The sequence below is a fragment of the Myotis myotis genome, unplaced genomic scaffold (assembly GCF_014108235.1).
Source record: "Myotis myotis isolate mMyoMyo1 unplaced genomic scaffold, mMyoMyo1.p scaffold_m19_p_7, whole genome shotgun sequence".
Classification (NCBI taxonomy): domain Eukaryota; kingdom Metazoa; phylum Chordata; class Mammalia; order Chiroptera; family Vespertilionidae; genus Myotis; species Myotis myotis.
The window spans coordinates 83,099,605-83,118,514 of NW_023416379.1; the positions used below are offsets into that span (position 1 = coordinate 83,099,605).

At 39.7% G+C, this 18,910-nt stretch overlaps 1 protein-coding gene across 2 annotated transcripts; it reads right to left on the reverse strand.

The window, feature by feature from the left end:
- Positions 1–21: 21 nt before the first annotated feature.
- On the reverse strand, positions 22–17,485 carry ENPP4 (ectonucleotide pyrophosphatase/phosphodiesterase 4). 2 transcript variants are annotated; one of them, XM_036316094.1, is made up of 5 exons: positions 17,346–17,485; positions 17,139–17,230; positions 7,515–8,376; positions 6,709–6,879; positions 22–3,305 (listed from the first exon to the last, which is right to left on the reverse strand). In XM_036316094.1, the coding sequence occupies exons 3-5, from the start codon at positions 8,341–8,343 to the stop codon at positions 2,941–2,943; spliced, it is 1,365 nt and encodes a 454-aa protein (XP_036171987.1). In that variant the 5' UTR covers positions 8,344–8,376; positions 17,139–17,230; positions 17,346–17,485; the 3' UTR covers positions 22–2,940. The 2 variants fall into 2 exon arrangements, with proteins under 2 accessions (XP_036171987.1, XP_036171986.1); XM_036316093.1 differs by lacking the exon at positions 17,139–17,230 and having other exon boundaries at positions 17,346–17,483.
- Positions 17,486–18,910: the final 1,425 nt, after the last annotated feature.

The following is an 18,910-nucleotide window of genomic DNA, read 5'->3' on the forward strand; positions in this document are numbered from 1 at the left end:
TCAATGATGTTGCATTCCATATTTAGTAATACAGTAAAAATGTATTGGTAGATTTTATTCAGATACATTTTAAAATCAAAGTCATTAACTATGAATTCAAACAATAAATCAAAATACATTTTACTTCAAGTTAAGGCACTATATTACAAAATTTTTAAAGCACACTGTCATTTTATTTACACACTATTTTAAGAATTGACAATAAATAAACACTTTCCATCTCATCTTTGTCCTTCATTTGTAGCTTTAGGTATTCACAATGAAGTAAAACCCTCCAAATAAAAGAAATTAAATGCATTCACCCTTAAAGCTTACCAGATATAGGCTAGAAAGAGAGGAACCCAAGAATAATGCAAAGGCATTTTTAATCCTTTAATGTTCCAAACATTCACCTCTTAGAGCAAGCTTAATGGAACAATAACACAAAGCCTAGAGTACAGAGCATGGACCAGAGAACCTGAATGTTAATGAGAGCAGAACTGTCCCCGTTATCAGTTAATGTACTTATTCTGAATGCACTCACTGAATTAAAAAAAAAAACACCTAATAAAAAATTATCCTATTACCTTTGAGTATTGTTGTCAAACAGTTAAATGTCATAAACAGCTAAATACTTTCTATCACCCAGAAAACAGCAAGGAACATTTGCCAATTATATAATAAAATACATCAAAACCTTACTGTAAAAGCCTGCTTTACTAAAAGACTTTTTCAGAGTATTGGAGGATCATTAGTTTTGACAGTGATAGTTTTTATAAATACAAATGAATTAACACAGAGTTCAATATAATAAACACCTCTTTGATTAAATAAATTCTATTCATGAACATATATATATATATATATATATATATTTACAATTTCAATTAAAGTTAATATCTTGAGACTGATAAGACAAGTAGGTAAATGTCTTTTGTTCAGGGGTTAAGACACAGCATCCCTTCCTATCCTATCCTATATAAAATCTACTCACAGGTTGGATGTCACGTATAGTTCACTGAAACTCACACCACCATCAAGCTAATGCAATCACTAAAACACCATTCCAAGGACGAAAGACTACTCAAATAGTATAAAATACCCTCCTACTATTTTTAAAATATCCAGGGCTTTAAATGTGACTGTTGTACTCTTTGTTATTTTTTTAATGGCAATTGAAGTAGAAAAGAAAACTTTCTATTATTTCATTCAAATCAACTATTACCTTTAAGATCACTTTTATGTGAGGAAAAACTTCAGTAATAAAATGTGTCAAAAAGCAAAATTAGCCCTATTGGTTTTATTTCATTTATGTATTATGTTGTTCTTAATACAGTCAACTTATGATCACTATCAGTGTCACCTATTTATACAGGATGTGGAAATGCTTCTCAAGAACCCCAGATACAATAGGCACTAACACCAGGATCAGGAACCCAGCAGTGATCAGACAGGGTGAATTAAACACTTGGTGATTAGCACCATTGCTCTTAACCATCACAGATAATCAACATTTAACTGGGCTGCATATTTACTGTAAATAATTTCTGTATCTGCGAACTGCGTGCCTACTTTATTTCGTATTGTCAAAACTTTAAAGATCACACTATTAATATCAATTGCTTGCCTCAACTTCCAAAGAATGGTTCCTGAATCCAAGTTTTCCTCTAATACATATAATCTAGTCTGTCACAACTCAGTTTCGTCATATTAATTTTGATTATTAGAAGGTTCCACCTAGCACTCAAGCTAGGAAACGTTAGGCACTGTTGAAAGCTTATTCTGTCATTTAACATACAGATAATGTAAAACAGCAAGAGATATTAAATTCCACTTTAAATATAACTACTCTGTTGTTTAAAAAGGGATAAAAGTCCAAAGGTTAACATAAAAATATCTTTTTCTCATTCTGACTCATCAAAACCAAATATATAATCAGGTCATAAATTTTCCTGTAGCTCTTTGATACTTCTAATTATAATCATCAACATGAGAAGGTTAAAAATGGTAACAAAAATGAATGCATTTTTAAAATTATGATTTTAAGTTGTGAGTTAGACGAAGGGAAACAAATATGAATGCAAATATAACCTTTCCTAAGAGCTGGGTTCTATGGGAATGCGGAAGCTTACCTATGGTCAAATCCATCTCTGATCCCCTTCCATAAGTTGACTATAGTCTGCACACCCATACATGCTAACACACTTGTGCACACACACAAATAACGTATACAAAGCCAGTAAGCACAGAGCAATCCACTTTTCTCTATTAATTTCTTATTAGCAATAATCTTCAAAAGAAAACTGCTGAGATTTCAACAGCTTAAGGGTCTTAACAAAGACACAATGGTGAAGACAGAGGCTTTGTACCACATTGTCTTTGATAGTTTTTTATAATAACTTCTTAAAATACTATCTTCATATGCTTGATCTTTTCTGCCTGGTTAACTGATTTTATGTAACTATCACAGAGAATTTCCTAACTCAAGGGTTTACTTGGGATACAAACTCCATTAAAGGTAAATATAAAAATATAGAAAACTTTTCCTCCCTGATGCACAAATTCCACTAATTACATAAAGACTCTGTTGTTTCATTTACAAATATAAAAATTTATTAGAAAAGTATGCCTACTAAATTTTGTTATATTTTCATATGTGTCAAATTTCCATTGCACAAGGAAAGGCAGAGGCAGTATTTTTCTTAAAAATGTTTCTAGTTAGAGAAATAGTGTTAACTAATAATCTACCAGCAATTTTTACAATGTTCAGGGTGTTTTTGTTTTTGGTATTAGCTAATGCACCAAAAGAAAACACAAAGAAAAGTAAAACACAATTTCAGCATGCTTGGTATAAATTCTTTGTCTTTCAAAGTATACTTTTTCATAGTTATAACACATTTAGGTGTATCCTTGGTTTTGTGACTAAGCAAAAACACTTTGTATAAACTCCAGCACATAGTATTAGTCAATTAAAGGATCATCATCATCTTCTTGTAACTGAAGTCGGGAAAATGGCTGCGGTGCAGACAGTCTATTCTGCATGATTATGAAGAGGCACGTTAGAATGGTTAAGATCAAGAGCACACCAAGAACAATTCCAATGGCTTCTGGGAGTCTAATGCACCACTGGTCAACTAACAAACACTGAATATGACCAAAGGTTCCATTATTGGGATGTGGTTTCAGTCCCAGGATGTGGCACATCATTGGATAAATATCCACACTATCAATTGTGCATTGTTTGTAGCCTTTGTGAAATGCAGGACCGTGGGCAGCCAGAAATGGATGCATACTAGACAAAGAATTATCATAACCATGGTCACCCACTGAAAAAGAACAAAAATGATGTTAGTAAATAATCTTTCTATTAGAAAATAACCTGCTTTGCGTGTAAATATACTAGAGTCTTGCCAGTATAATTCCCATCCACTAGAATTCTGATCTGTTGAACCAGACAGGAGCCAGAAATAAAATTTTCTAGTTTCTTCAACTCAGCCATGTTCCCTTTTTCATACACACATCCCTTTTCCAATCAGTCATAGCGGCTTTAAAACTATTTCTCAATCTTAAGTACTTATTTTTCAGTCCTAGATCCACCTATTTTACCTGTTACTTTCCAGGAGTTTCCAAAAGCCCACTGCAAACAGCACCAGTGAGAAAAAGTGGTCTGGCTGAAAGTCCCGAGTAATTGGGCAGGAGTGAGTTAAAACCATTGAATGGTGAAGAAGTGAACCTGCAGACTTACTTATGTCAATTGCTCCTGTGATAAGAATAGGGTTATATAATACTAGAGGCCCAGTGCATGGATTCATGCAGCGGTGGGGTCCCTCAGCCTGGCCTGTGGGGATCAGGCCAAAACTGGCTCTCTGACATCCCCTGAGGGGTCTTGGATTGCGAGAGGGTGCAGGCCAGGCCGAGGAACCCCACCAGTACACGACTGGAGTGGGGAGGGACAGCAGGAGGTTGGCTGGCTAGGGGACAGTGGGAGGGCTCCAGACCATGTCCAGCCCGTCTCACACAGTCCCAATCAGGGCTGGCCAGCTGAGGAGGGACCGTGGGAGGTTGGCCAGCTGAGGAAGCACCGCAGGAGGGCTCCAGGGAGTGTCCGGCCTGCTTGCTCAGTCCCAATCAGCAGGCCCCCAGCAGCAAGCTAACCTACTGGTCGGAGCGTCTGCCCCCTGGTGGTCAGTGTGCATCATAGCAACTGGTTGAATGGTCTAATGAAAGGTCAGACACTTAGCATATTAGGCTTTTATTATATAGGAAGGATACTACTTGTTCACTGAGAGTTAATGAACACCTCAACATCTGAAGGGCCAGGTGACTGTGAATGTCACAGATGGGATTCTTGTACTGAATATGAAGTCTACCCAAACCAGTGGTTCTCAACCTCCTGGCCCTTTAAATACAGTTCCTCATGTTGTGACCCAACCATAAATTATTTTCGTTGCTACTTCATAACTGTAATGTTGCTACTGTTATGAATCGTAATGTAAATATCTGATATGCAGGATGGTCTTAGGTGACCCCTGTGAAAGGGTCGTTCAACTGCCAAAGGGGTCTCGACCCACAGGTTGAGAACCGCTGACCCAGACGATTCCAACTTATAATGCCAGTGAAAGTCTAACTCAAAGAAAAATGTGATGGTCTCTAACCAAACTCCCATATCAGATTCTCAAATTTTAGCTTTATTTTAACAAACACTGCCTTTTATTTTTATACATTTTTAATTACATTTTTATTGATTTCAGAGAGGAAGGGAGAGGGAGAGAGAGATAGAAACATCAATGATGAAAGAGAATCATTGATCGGCTGCCTCCAGCACACCCCCTACTGGGGCTTAAGCCCGCAACCTGGGCATGTGCCCTTTACCAGAATCGAACCTGGCACCCTTTAGTCTGCAGGTTAACGCTCTATCCATTAAGCCAAACCGGCTACGGCAACAAATATTGCCTTTTAATGTACACCACTTGCATTTAATAAGCTACCACTTTCACATGAAGTGCAGGGTCTAAGTGATGAGTATACCAGTGTTTTATTATTCTTAATTGTATGTTTAAGATATTTCGAAATAAAAATGCATATGACCAATATAATAAAAAGTGGAATATAACACTATACATAAAAAGATATTATTATTTCAATAATGTAAAAATATGCAAGTATATGTAATAGGAAAAAGATTAGAAAGGCAAAAAACTCCCACAATTAACATTTGTCTGTACCTCTATATTGAGGGATTATGGATACATTTTGTTCTCTTTTCTAAACACTTCTGTATTTTCCAATTTTTTTTTTTTTTTTTACATCCTCCCTTCCAAGTTTTTATAGTATGACAAGTATCTCTAATAAAAGTGTAATATGCTAATTAGACCAGATGACCTTCTGGAAGAAGCCTGGGCTGCGAGGGAAGCCCAGGTCCCCAGTGCCTGCCAGCGGCCAGAGGGAAGCCCGGGTCCTGGGTGCCAAAGGGAAGCCGGTGCTGCCAGCCGGGGGAAAGAAGGCCTACTCTTGCACGAATTTCGTGCATCGGGCCTCTAGTAAACAGTATATGATTCCATTGACCCTGGTTTGATTATTGCCTGATATTTCTGAATTGCTTTAGATCAGGGACTGCAAACAACAGCCCCTCGCCAAATTCAGCTTGCTTTGGCAAACTAAATTTCAGTGGAACACCCCATGTCAATTTATATATATTGTCTATGGGTGCTTTCCCACTGTAAAGGCTGTAAAGGCAGAGTTGAACAGTTCAGACCAGCTGGCCCAAAAGCCTAAAATACAGATTTACTATCTGGCCATTTACAGAAAGTTTTCTGACCTCTGCTATTGACTACAAAATCACATTTTTTTTAAAAAAAAGTATTCAAATTGAATTTAGCATATGGATAAAGAAGCTTGTTTCCAGGAAGACCTGTAACTCTCCCCTATACATCATCTTTTTTAAGAGGGATTTCGATACATCTATTTTACTTACCCAGTGCATTTTTGTTTGTTTACTTTCTGGTTCTTGTCCAATGTTTTAAACAGCTGTAGCATTCAGGTAAATGATTTCATCATTGGGAAAACACATAGGGTTACTTGGACAAAAATTTTTTTAATTTATTTTTATTGATATCAGAGAGGAAGGGAGAGGGAGGGAGAGATAGAAACATCAATGATTAGAGAATCATTGACTGGCTGCCTCCTGCACACCCCCTACTGGGGATCGAGCCTGAAACCCGGGCATGTGCCCTTGACCGAAATTGAACCCCCGACCCTTGAGTCCACAGGCCAACGCTCTATCCACTGAGCCAAACTGGCTAGGTCTGGACAAATCTTTTTAACATAAAAAAAAATGAGAAATTTGAACTAGCTATCTCTTCCTATTTATTTTGCTGCTTTTCTTTTTTTTCTTTGTTTCCTTATTTCTCTTTCATTTTCTACAAATGAGAACCTATCTTGAAAGTTACTGAGAGACTCTGCAGTTTTGGTAAGAAAGTAAAACTATACCTTCACCCTTACGGTCACCCAACCTTCTAATGCAAGGGTGACATCGTGGTTATTGTGACTTGCTATCAAATAAAAACCTGAGAATTGAATGAAGAACTCACAATGGTGTAGTTGAAATCGAACTAATTATACTGTGTCAACATCTCTAAGTCAAAGTATTCTGTTAACAGAACAATGTCAATTTATGATTTATCCCTAGGACACAAGAGAAATGTTAATTTATACTAAATTAATACTTACATTTTAGTGATGAATTATTTAGCACAATTGTCCAGCCTTCATCAGCAACCAAAATAATAGGCTGAATTCGATCATTATGTTGATAATGAAACCTGGCAGGAATGTCTTCTTTGAGATAAACATTCATGTGAGAGCTACAGTTTTTTAGTTTGTTATAAACCTCTGTTTTATCTGAAGGAAAAGGAAATAGTAAAGGAAAAAGTCATGGTTGATAAGGAAAAAATAATTTTAACTAAAATAACTGGAAAAAATCCTGAACAATATCTATTAAATCACTTTTAATTCTAAAAAAAAAAAAAAAAAAAAGACAGAGAGAGAGAGACTAATCATGTGACAGTGTTGGGAGACACACACACACACACACACACTTTTTTCAAAGCATTCATATAGTTCTTTTTCACTTTGTTATTATTCCTGGTGGACTTTTTATACAAAGGGGACAATTTTCACATCTAGCTTCCTCAGTAAATATTAACTAATTACATATTACTACTCATCACTAATTCTATCAGTAAACAAAAGGCATATCTCACACAAATATTCCACATGTTTTCAAGGGTAAAAATTTCCTTTTTCATTTGTATGAATTACAAAATACACCAAAAAGCAAAGAAATAATTCTGAACATAAATCTTAAGCTAATTGTTTTGTTTTAAAATTTGTAAAGTAGAGGGAAAACATATAATCCCACTCTGAGTAAGTGTAAGAATAGATGGTGCTTAACTACAAAAGCCAGACCTTTATTCTCTTACAAAACCCTCAATCCACTGCCCCATTCAAATACTCCTTGGCTAAAATTTACTTACTTATTTTGGGAAGTATTGCAGCAACTGGGGTCAAATCTATAGGAGTGTAGTCTGAACGATTGAGGCAGATATCCAAGTTTATCAGTCTTTCCTTAGAACACTGGGTCATCCCATGGTCGCTTGTAATGATCACATTAAGATTTTCCCACAATCCTAACATCTTGAGTTTGTGGACTAAGTCACCAATAAGGTCATCTATTTCTTTCAACACTCTGCGCATATTTTCTTTATCTTCAGGTCCATATTTATGTCCACTTGCATCTGGTTCTTCCCAATAGAGTGCAGCAAAAGTAACTGGTGGGTTCGAATTGCTCAGCCACATGGTAATATTATTTAGTCTTTCCTCAAATGATACTGAGGAGCTATAATTCATAAAATAGGAAGGAGTGGTATTGTGAATGGGTATATCGGTGCCAGGCCACATAGCAGCAGCACTTGATCTGTTTTCCTGAAGCTCATTGGTCACCCAAATAGGTACTGCCTCATTCCACCAAAAAGGATCCCTGTCATTAAAGTCAGAAAAATATTTCTTGGTGATTACATCATACATGGAATTAGCTACAATGCCATGGCTTTCTTCATACAAGCCCGTCACAATACTATAGTGGTTTGGAAATGTCTTTGTGATGAAAACATTTTTAACATGCTCCACTAAGACGCCTTCTTTGATAAAATTCTGGAGATGAGGAAATTCATATTTCTGTAGATAGTCAGCTCTGAAGCCATCAAAGGACACCAGTAGTAACTTCGGTGGCAAACTATACGAAGAGTTACTACCTCTACACGCAGTTATAAGTCCAGAAAATAAAAGTATTACTAGTAGCTTCATATTGAACGTGTTGAAGGAGAGCAATCAGGGTTCCTAAAATATAAAAACACAATGCATAAGCAGTAATGCTATTTGACTCGGATTAGGTTTCAAAAGTTTAACCATCAGGAGAAGAGAACCAACATTTAAACTTTTTATATACCAGCTTTACCTCTATCAACTTAAAAATTAAATAATTAATTTACTGAAAGATAACTGAATAAAGTTAAAATTGGAAAGACTAAAAATTGCCTTTACTTGTCCAGTTTCCTTTTATATATGTCCTGCCCAGCATGCATGGGCCATTTTTATACTCTATATAATACTCAGGTTTGACTACCTTGCTTGTCTGCAATTAGAAATTTAGAAATTATTCTAAAAGCTTAATAAGAACAGATGAAGAAACAAAAAGTCTCCCTTTTCACAAAGCAGGAGTGCCAAGCTCTCTGAGGCTCCAGAGAGGGAGATTGCTGTTCCATTTAACGACTACAGAAATAGGTGGTAGAAATTCCACCATATTGGCTCACCACCAGTTCTTGTTGAAAAATAGGAGAATAAGAAATAAATACTATTTGAGAGAAAGACCCCACCTCACTCTGAGCCTATACAATATGCACATGAGGCTGACAGGCAGACAACGCCTACAGGGACTGGCAGGTGACAGTAACTTCTGAAGAAATTCAACAGCTGTTGAAATGAATTTCATCACCACATCCCTCTTAGTCTTCCCTTTTACTGTCAAAGGCATAACTATTCAACCTAAAACTTCAGGCTCGGAGCTCCCTCTGATTTTTCACTCATTTTTAATAATCCACGAATGACAAAAAGAGCTTTCCCCTAATAAATCTTCCTGCCTTCAGACTCTATCTTCTTTGGGCCCTAAAATAAAAGGATCTGTGATTTAGGTAGAGTGCTTCACTATAGATCAGCAGTTCTCAACATGTGGGTCGTGACCCCTTTGGGGGTCGAACGACCCTTCACAGGGGTCACCTAAGACCATCGGAAAACACATATATAATTACACAGTTTTTGTGATTAATCACTATGCTTTAATTATGTTCAATTTGTAACACTGAAATTGGGGGTCACCACAACATGAGGAACTGTATTAAAGGGTCGCAGCGTTAGGAAGGTTGAGAACCACTGATATCGATGGTCAGGGTACCCTTCCATCAGAATAAGAGAAAAGGAGCAAAGGAGTGTGCTAACAGGTTGGAGGGCTAGAGGTGAAGGGAGCCGCATTCCCTGAGTTATAAAAGGTAGAGTCATTTATTGAGAGGGAGTAGGGTGGTAAAAGGGCCGGTGGTTTGAGGAATACAGAGAAATGGCAGATGTGGAGGATGGGTAAGAGTACAAGGAAACAGCAGGATTTGTGGTCAATGATGACAGCAGATTCCATAAATTTTTAGAGTGACACTGTTGATTGGCTTTCTCTAGCACAGTGATTCCCAAAGTGGGCGCTACCGCCCCCTGGTGGGCGCTGCAGCGATCCAGGGGGGGCGGTGATGGCCACAGGTGCATTTGGAGGCATATATCTTTCTGTTTAATTGCTATTAAAATTAAAAAAAAATTAATTTCCAGGGGGCGCTGAGTAATATTTTTTCTGGAAAGGGGGCAGTAGGCCAAATAAGTTTGGGAAGCACTGCTCTAGCAATTTCCTGGCTCAGGCATGAACAAAATATACAGCTGAACATACCTGTGCTTGAAACTAAAGTATGATGAAGGAAGCTGAAGTTGATATCATCTAATGAATGGCTGATATTTGAGCTGCAGCATCTAAACTGAAACTAATGTAGATGCAAACAGACAGGATTTTAGACTTGAGGTTCTGATGAAGTCAAAGAACTGGTGTTTTAAAAGTAACTTTCAGTGAGAAGTGCAAGGATGTGGGGTTGTGGTTAGAGTGAGGGGACTGAATTCATCATGCCAGAATAAGACGACTTGTGGTATGGCCAGGGGGACATGCCCCTAGAAGTCCAGGCACACCAGCAGCCAGTTAAAGAACATGATGATTAAGTTCACAAGTCATTTTCTGTGTTGTTCTTTTTCCCAGTTAGACTGCAATTACTTGAGGGTAGAGACTTTTTTCTTTCAAACATACTTCATACTAGATGGTCTGTGTATGTAGTCATTCAAAGACTTACTGATTGAAGCTGTGACCCTCCAAAAACCAGGGACTTAAGATTTTGAAGATCAAAGGCACAGAATCATTTTTATGAGGAACTTTGGGTCTGGAAAATCTCCAGCATTTTAACCTGAGATGGGCTGCCTCCTGAGTGTGGTGCATGGGTCCTCTGCTGCTAGTCCATCCAAGAAACCAAAACCAGTACACAAGAACAAAAACCACCTCTCCAAAGAAATGAGTAACAATTCTAAGTACAAGACACATACTTTGCACAGATGTAGCTCCAGTCACACGTCAGCAATTTCAGCTGTCAAGAATCTAGATAGCAGTACTTCTCTTTTTATTCAGTATTTGGTGCCCCTGACCTAGTGTAACGCATCTCTTCCCTCAGACAGTCATAACTGGGTTCAGACAATATCATGCAGGCTGTTGCCTAGGTTCCAGAGACCTCAGAACTTGTGTGGAGGGCACACAGGTCTCCATGAAAGCTTGGGCTGAGCAGATTCCCTGGTTTCTCGGAGTACAGCTACTTCCCTATACCAAAATATCTGTCTCCACTAACAGTAGACTAAAACAGCAAATAAGTGGCCTAGTATTGTAAAGATACTCACAAATCTTTTTTTTAAATTTAATTTTATTGACTTCAGAGAGGAATGGGAGGGAGGGAGAGAGAGATAGAAACATCAATGATGACAGAGAATCATTGATCGGCTATCTCTTGCACACCCCACACTGGGGATCAAGCCTGCACCCTGGGTATGTGACCTCACTGGGAATCGAACTTTGACCTCCTGGTTCATAGGTTGAGACTCAACCATTGAGCAACAATGGCCAGGCACAAATGTAGTTTTTAAAGGTTGTTTATCTACTGCCCTGGCTTTTGCCCTGAGTAACCATTCTACTTTTCCAACCAATCCCACTGCACAACGTATTCTGCTGCCAAGTCAAATCTGATCTAGTATGTCAAACTGAACACGTTGTCTGCACCTCCAAATCTTCCCCCTTTCCTATGTTCCCTAATATCTTAAAACAGCTTCATCATTCTCTCGGTCACATAGAGATGTCCTGAGTGCACCATCAGTTGCCAGCCTAGTCAACTCTATTTTCATATTATCTATTACAGCAGCAATTTTCAACTTTTTCATATCACGGGACACATAAACTAATTACTAAAAACCTACAGCACACCAAAAAATATATTATAGTTTTGGCCAATCTAATTTAAAAATATATATAATTTTGATTCATTCACACCAGATGGTTATTGTTGTGTTGGCTGTTGTCATTTTTTTATTTGAAAATCTAAGGGAAAAGAGGTCCCTGCCCCTGACTGAGTAGTCAAGTCTGCATGTTTTAAAAATTCTTGTGGCGCACTAGTTGAAAATCCCTACAGTATAGTAGACATATGAATCACTGAGTGGACCTTGTTAAAAGTTCAGCTGTCCAGCCCTGTGTGGCTCATTTGGTTTAAGTGTCATCTAGGAGCAGGTATGGGAGGCACTCACATCAATGTGTTTCTCTCTCCCTCTCCCATCCTCTCTCTCTAAAATCAATACAAACATATCCTCGTGTGAGGATTAAAAAAGAAGTTCAATTGTCTACTCTCCATATTTAGAAAATTCTAATTCAGTTGGTCTACAGTAGAGGCCAGGAGTCTTCATTTTTAACAGCTATCCATTCTTTTCCATCTTCACTGCTGCCCTACTTCTTAAAGTCCTCAATATTTCCTGACAAAAACACTCTGTCTCTTAACTGACCTTCCTACCTCAATCACTTTCCCCTTTCTGCCGCCAACTTAATTTTTCTGGTCATAGCTCTGTTCATGTGTTCATGACAATCCCCTAATTTAAAAAAACTGTTCAAAGTATCCACTGCTATACAAAAAGTCCCAAAACCTCAGCCTGGCATTTAAGCCCTTCCATTATCCAAGCCCAACCCATATGCAAATCACTAGAAAATAGTTAAGGAAAGAATTGCCAACCTTAATTTCCATTTACCATACTTCACTGTCGCATTCTGTCTAAAATATATTACAAAGACATGAAAAGACAATAATCATTTAACTAGGTGACCTGCAGGTGACTTATAACAGCTCTTCAGTAACAGTCTATGCTTCCAAAAACATCCTAAAGTTACTTCCTATATGTGTAGTTCTGCCCAAACTCTCTTATAGGTCATAAAAAAATCATTCAACAAATATACAATATAACTAAGTCTAATCACAAAAATGTACATGCTGTTTATCAAGAGACAAGAATGTTATACTTTTCAAATATATAATACTGAAAATAGGGGCATAAATAATCAGGACAATGAATCAACTTGTCACCTTGAAAGAACAAAGACAAGCTTGAATGAACCTTGTCAGACAATACCAAAACTTTTTGTAATTCTGTGCTTGAGATCCATGCACCATACAAGTATTGTTTATAAAACCAAGCTATTCAAGGAATTACTACAAATGAAATATCATAGTATGCATAAAACTTTTCCAACAGCGTTACTTATAAGAGCAGAGGGGTTCCAAGAAAATTCAACTAATGGTGTTGGGACAACTAGATATCCAAATGTAAAAGAATGACTTTAGACCCTTCATCTCATACCATACACAAAAATTAACTCAAAATGGATCATAGACCATGAGGATTAGAGTAAAGAAATAAAATGGATTCACTATAGTAAAGCTGCTAAATTACTAAAATCAAGTAGGTTGATATCTGAGAAAAAGATTCTAGTCTTGTTTTAACTAGCCTGGAAACTTAAACTTTTGAATATTCCAGTTCTGCATCAATAGGCATCAAACCTCTGCTAATCCTCTGATTACCCCTGATGAAGGGAAGAACATTCACCTGTCCAGACCACCTCATCTCCGTTTTCCAGACCATCAGTTATCTAGAGGATTACATCTTGGCCCAATCCAAAGACTCAGAATGCAAGACTGATTCTTCTCAAGAAGGTACTTTTTATTATAAAAACCCTCAGCTTCTCTTCCTTTTTTACAGAACACTCTGGATATTTACCTTGCTGTGTAATACCTTTGAATAAATCTTTACCAGTTATTTCTAGCCAAAGCCTCCTGATTCATGTATGCTTAGTCAACAACCAACATATATATATATCTTAGAAGAAAATACAGGAATAAATCTTTATGACTTGGGTTAAGCAATGTCTTCTTAGATATAGCACCAAAAGCATGAGTTACAGAAACAGAATAAATTTGATTTCCTTGAAATTGAAATTAAATACTTTAATGTTTCAAAGGATACCACAAAGAATGGGAATCCACAGAATGAGAGAAAATATTTGCAAATCATATATCTGATAAGGAATATATAAAATATATGTATTATATATATAAAATATGTAAAAAACTATAACTCAATAATAAAAGTCAAAAAATCCAATTAAAAATGAGGGAAGAACCCTAAAAAAACAATTATCCAAAGATATACAGATAGCAAATAAGCACATGAAAAGATGTTCAACTTCATTAGTCATCAGTGAAATGGAAATCAAAACCATAATGAGATACCACCTCACACCCACTATGATGAATACAGTAATCAAAAAGACAGATAACAACACATGTTGGCAAGAATACAGAAAAATTGGAACCTTTTTATACACTGCTAGTAAGAATGTAAAATGGTGCAACCACCACTTAGAAAACATTTTACATTTTGGCAGTTCTTCAAATAAAGTTACCACAGGATTCAGTAGTTCTACTACTATGCACATGCACAAGAGAAATTAAAACATTATGTCCACAGTAAAACCTACACACAAATACTCACCACAGCATTATTCCTAAGAGCCAAGAGGTAGAAACAATTCAAACGTCCATCAAGTGATAAGTCGATAAATAAAATGTGGTATATCGCACAATGGATATTATTTAGCAATAAAAAGGAATGAAGTATTAATATATGCTACAACCTGGAAAAACCTTGAAACATTATGCTAAGTGGAAGAAGGCAGTCACAGAAGATCACTTATTGCATCATTCCTTTTATTTAACATGCCTAGACTAGGCAAAACTACAGAAAAGGGAAGTATATTAGTTTTCCTAGAACACAGGGTTGGGGAGAAATGCTAATGAGTATAAGGTTTCTTTTGAGGGTGATCAAATTAACTGTGGTGATGCTGTGCAACTCTAACATTATACACTATAAATGAGTGAATTGGATAGTGATACACACACACACACACATTTATATAGAGGGGGGGGAAGAGGAGGAGGAGGAGGAGGAGGAGGAGGAGGAGGAGGAGGAGGAGGAGGAGGAGGAGGAGGAGGAGGAGATCTTTGAAGTCTCATTTTACCTCAAAAATTATGTGAAATGTATCCTTCATAATACAGACTTGGGTGTTTTAATGGGAACTATTTTACACCACTTCTCATATGGGAAAAACCCCACAAAACAAAACAAAACAAAACAAAACACAATACAAGCAGAAACAAGTGTCTGCCTCTGTCTCACACAAATTACATAAGAATCAAACTCTTTCTTCCCCAAATCTTGAGTAGAAATGATGTTCAAGATGTATGGGGTGTTTATCCTGAGGTCAGTAATCCCTTAATACATCGCTAGGATCCAAGTGTTTCAGTCCTTGTCCCCAGCATTAGAAAGAAGCACAGACAGCATGGAGACCACAAGAATCCCAGAATTTGAGCTCATTCTTAGTAGATGGACAATCTTAGGCAGATCTAACTCCTCCCAGATTCAATTTCCTTGTGTGTAAAATGGGGATGCACAAAGCATTACCGAACAGACCCTTAAATTTAGTTTCCTTTATCCATTCTAGTTACAAAGCTGTTATGTTGCAAAAAAAGTGCACTATGACAGGCAGATGGTATTACTGTGAAACTATAAAATAACTAAAAATAATTTAATCTAAATCCCTTTTTACATGTGATGAAGTTGAAGGTCAGTGGTGGCCCAAGCTCAGAAAGCAATTAATGTGCTCTTACCAATTTCATGTCTTCAACAAAGTTGAGTCTAGTAACAGCAAGTTAACAAGTCTAGTAATAATCTCCAAACGATTCACAGAACTTTTCCTGCCAGAACATCTTTCCTTAGCAGCACCTGTATCTATGCCTTCCGAATACTGATTTATTCTAACAGGGAGCATTAAACTATAAATAAAACATCAAGGAGATCTCAAGTAGTTTTCAATGTATGAAAATCACTGTTATATTAGAAAACATTGGGAGACATTTTGTAATTCTTCCAAGCAAAAATAATCTATAAAAATAAAAGGGTAATATGCTAATTATACTGGATGTCTTCCAGACATCATTCCAGACATCCTTCCTGACGAAGCCGGGGCCAGAGGGAAGCCAACCCAGGTCCTGGGTGCTGTGGGCAGCCCGAGGGAAGCCAGCCCAGTTCCCAGGTGCCTACCGGCGGACTGAGGAGGGAAGCTGGTGCCAGCAGCCGGGGGAAGAAAGGCCTACTCTTGCAAGAATTTTTGTGCATCAGGCCTCTAGTGATGATGATGATGATGATAATGATGGGAAAAAGAGAAAGCAGACTCATCTAGACTGCATCCAAATAACCCCAACAGCAAACAGAAGTAGATAGTTTTCTTTAATTCAGGGGACAAAGCACATTCTACCTCCCCTGGGATGACTTCCTTGCCTGGATGGGCAATTCTCTCTGACATTCTTAGCCCAGGTGAAGTTGGGAGAGTAGGACAGTTACAGGATATGGTGAAAGCTACTTGTCATCAACAACATGCTACCCACTTCATAATACAAAAGCTCTATTCCAAGCGCTTCACAAGTATTATTTGTAATGAAACTCTCACACAGCTTTAAAATAGAACTATTGTCTATGCACACAGAAAACGTAGGTGGTTTCGTTTAGATTACTATTGTTATTATCTTCATATTCTAAGGAAAAAAACATTAAGTACTCAGTAAAAGACTTCCCCAGTCCTTTATTTTTTAGGATTCTAAATCATTCCCCAATTTTCCCACGCCCGCAAAATTGTCTAGCAAGTATCTCCAAAACAGCTACAGTTCTATTACTTCCTACAGAATAAAATGCCCCTCCATGGACTCCCTGTGTTTTCATCAAAATTTCTCCCAGACATTTTTGTGGCTAATTTAAAGGGAGGAGACAGTTTATTTCTATTAAACATATTCCCTTAAACTGCCTGGAAAAGGGAAGAAAACCATAATATTAACAAGAGCAGGTGACTTCCTATAGTCCTTGGCGAGATTTCATTCGGGCTTCGGTCCATCAGGTCGCTGGTGGTTCAGCAAACCCTCCTGGGGGGTCGGCCCTGGAAGGGACCCGAACCTGCCTGTCACCAGCGGCCCAACCCCGGACACATCCTCCCCCCGGCCGCCCTGCCGCCCGGTACCGTGGATGCCACCACCGGAAAGGAAGTGTTTGTAAAGTGCTTCACACACAGCCCCGGCCCGCACAACGCACTTCGTCCTTATCTTCCTCGGCTGCCGGTGCAGGAAATTCGTTTTCACAGCGGATGACATCATGACCATAAACTCGAATCTGATACTCAGACACAGGCCTGTCCAGGCGTCTCTTCATATTCAAATGCCCACCCCGCCGGCCCGCCTCCCCTGGGTTTCACCTTCGCTCACCTTGGCGAGCCTCCGCTGGCCTTCAGCCCACTCCCCTCTCCCCCGCCCCGCCGCAGCCCTGCCCACCCCAACCCAACCCACCGCTACTCGCCGGCCCACACCGGCCGCCGCCGCCGCCTCCGCCAGTTACGTCGGTGCCACCGGTCCCTTCGCGGACGTCCCCGCCGGCGTCCCTGGATGTCGGGATCGGAAAGGGGGCGTTTCGCACCACCTCTACTTTCAAATCCCCCGGTGGGCCGGCAGGGGTGGCACTGCTCCCCGCAACCGTGCGCGCGAGGCCTCACTCACCTGCCGCCGCGGCCGCTCCTTCCAGCGCGCGGAACCGGCGCTCGAGGGTCCCGGCGCGAAGGAGACGCGCGAGGCCAGCGGGAGGCGCAGCTCTTCCCGAGGTGCCTGCGCAGGAGCGACCCCCTACCACCGCCGCCGCCGCCGCGGGGAGCGGCCACCACCTCCGGGAGTCCGCGCGGCCGGGGGTGCTGCGCAGTGCGGGCCGCTGTCCGGCTGGGGCGCGACAGCGGAACAGGCTTGGAGCTGTTGGCGCAGCGAGCGGGGAGTCTGAGTCCTGCCCTCCGATTGGACGCCGGAGCCGCCGTCAGTGTAACCCCCTTTCCGATTGGTTAGACTCCGGCACCACCTGCGACAGCTGCTCCGGTGGAGTGGGACGGGACCCGGGAGCGGAGGTGTGTTCCTCTCGGCCGCCACGGCCCTTTTGTACCATCGTAGGGCTGCGTGCCCTTCAGAGGACCTGAAACGAAGGGAGCCCTGGCCATGGCCAAGGCCACGCCTAATGCCACTTCCACTTTGCCCCTAGGAAACCCTGGGGCTTAGGTGTCCCCAGGAAAAAAAACGACTTGGGCTGCACCAGGGCCTCGGACAAATCTAAAGCAGCATCAGCCAGTCCCCATGAGCGGAGATAAATACAATGTAAGTGCTACCATAGCAATATCTATCTTAATATACAGGTGAGCACCTTTACAGGAAGTTGAATAGTAGGCAGCTTACCAGTCAAGTTACAGGAAATGCAGAAACATAGTCCTTGTAGTAGGGAATTAGTCATTGGTACCAGCGAAGAAATGGGCACTTCTTTAGACAGAGGCATCATGGGGGATTGTGCTCATCCCTGCAATTGGAAGCTCAAACAGTCCATGTAACTTTAAGCTTACTAGAAGAAACAGAAATTACCAAGCAGAAGTGAGAAGGCTAAAAAGGGCTAATTCAAATGTAACCCTGATATTTTGGGGGACTAGCAATTGGAATCCATGCCAGCAAGCTAACCTATGATTAAGTCATTACCTCCTTCCCAGAAATTGGTCTTGCAGAACCTGTTACAGAGGCCATAAAAATGTGAACAGCTCACTGCCCCTGGAGGGAGGGTTATTAACGCTGGTGTCAGGCCAAACCATCAGATATGGCCTGGAGACCCCCAACACCTAAGGGTCTTCTTGCAAAGCCCGCGAAAAGGACTGGAAGCATAATCCATATTTGCAGGACAAAGACCACAGGGAGATATAAAATGAAGGCCCCTGCATGTTTTGGTACTCAGATTTGGATAGCTATTTCCTGAGTCCGCTAGCGTAATTAAACAGCATCCCTCCACTTCTTTAAAGCGTCGCTTGGTTTTCTTTGGTCTTCTGCAACAGAAGTACCGTAGATTTATTTAACACTTGGGTTACCCAGGCATGGTTGGCAAAGAGCAGATAGGATCTTTTGTTGCTGCAGTGCCCAACACAGAAACTGGCATAGAAAAAGTGCTTACTAAATGATTGTTGAATTTAATGGAACAGTTTAAGGCAGTGATGGCAAACCTTTTGAGCTCGGCGTGTCAGCATTTTGAAAAACCCTAACTTAACTCT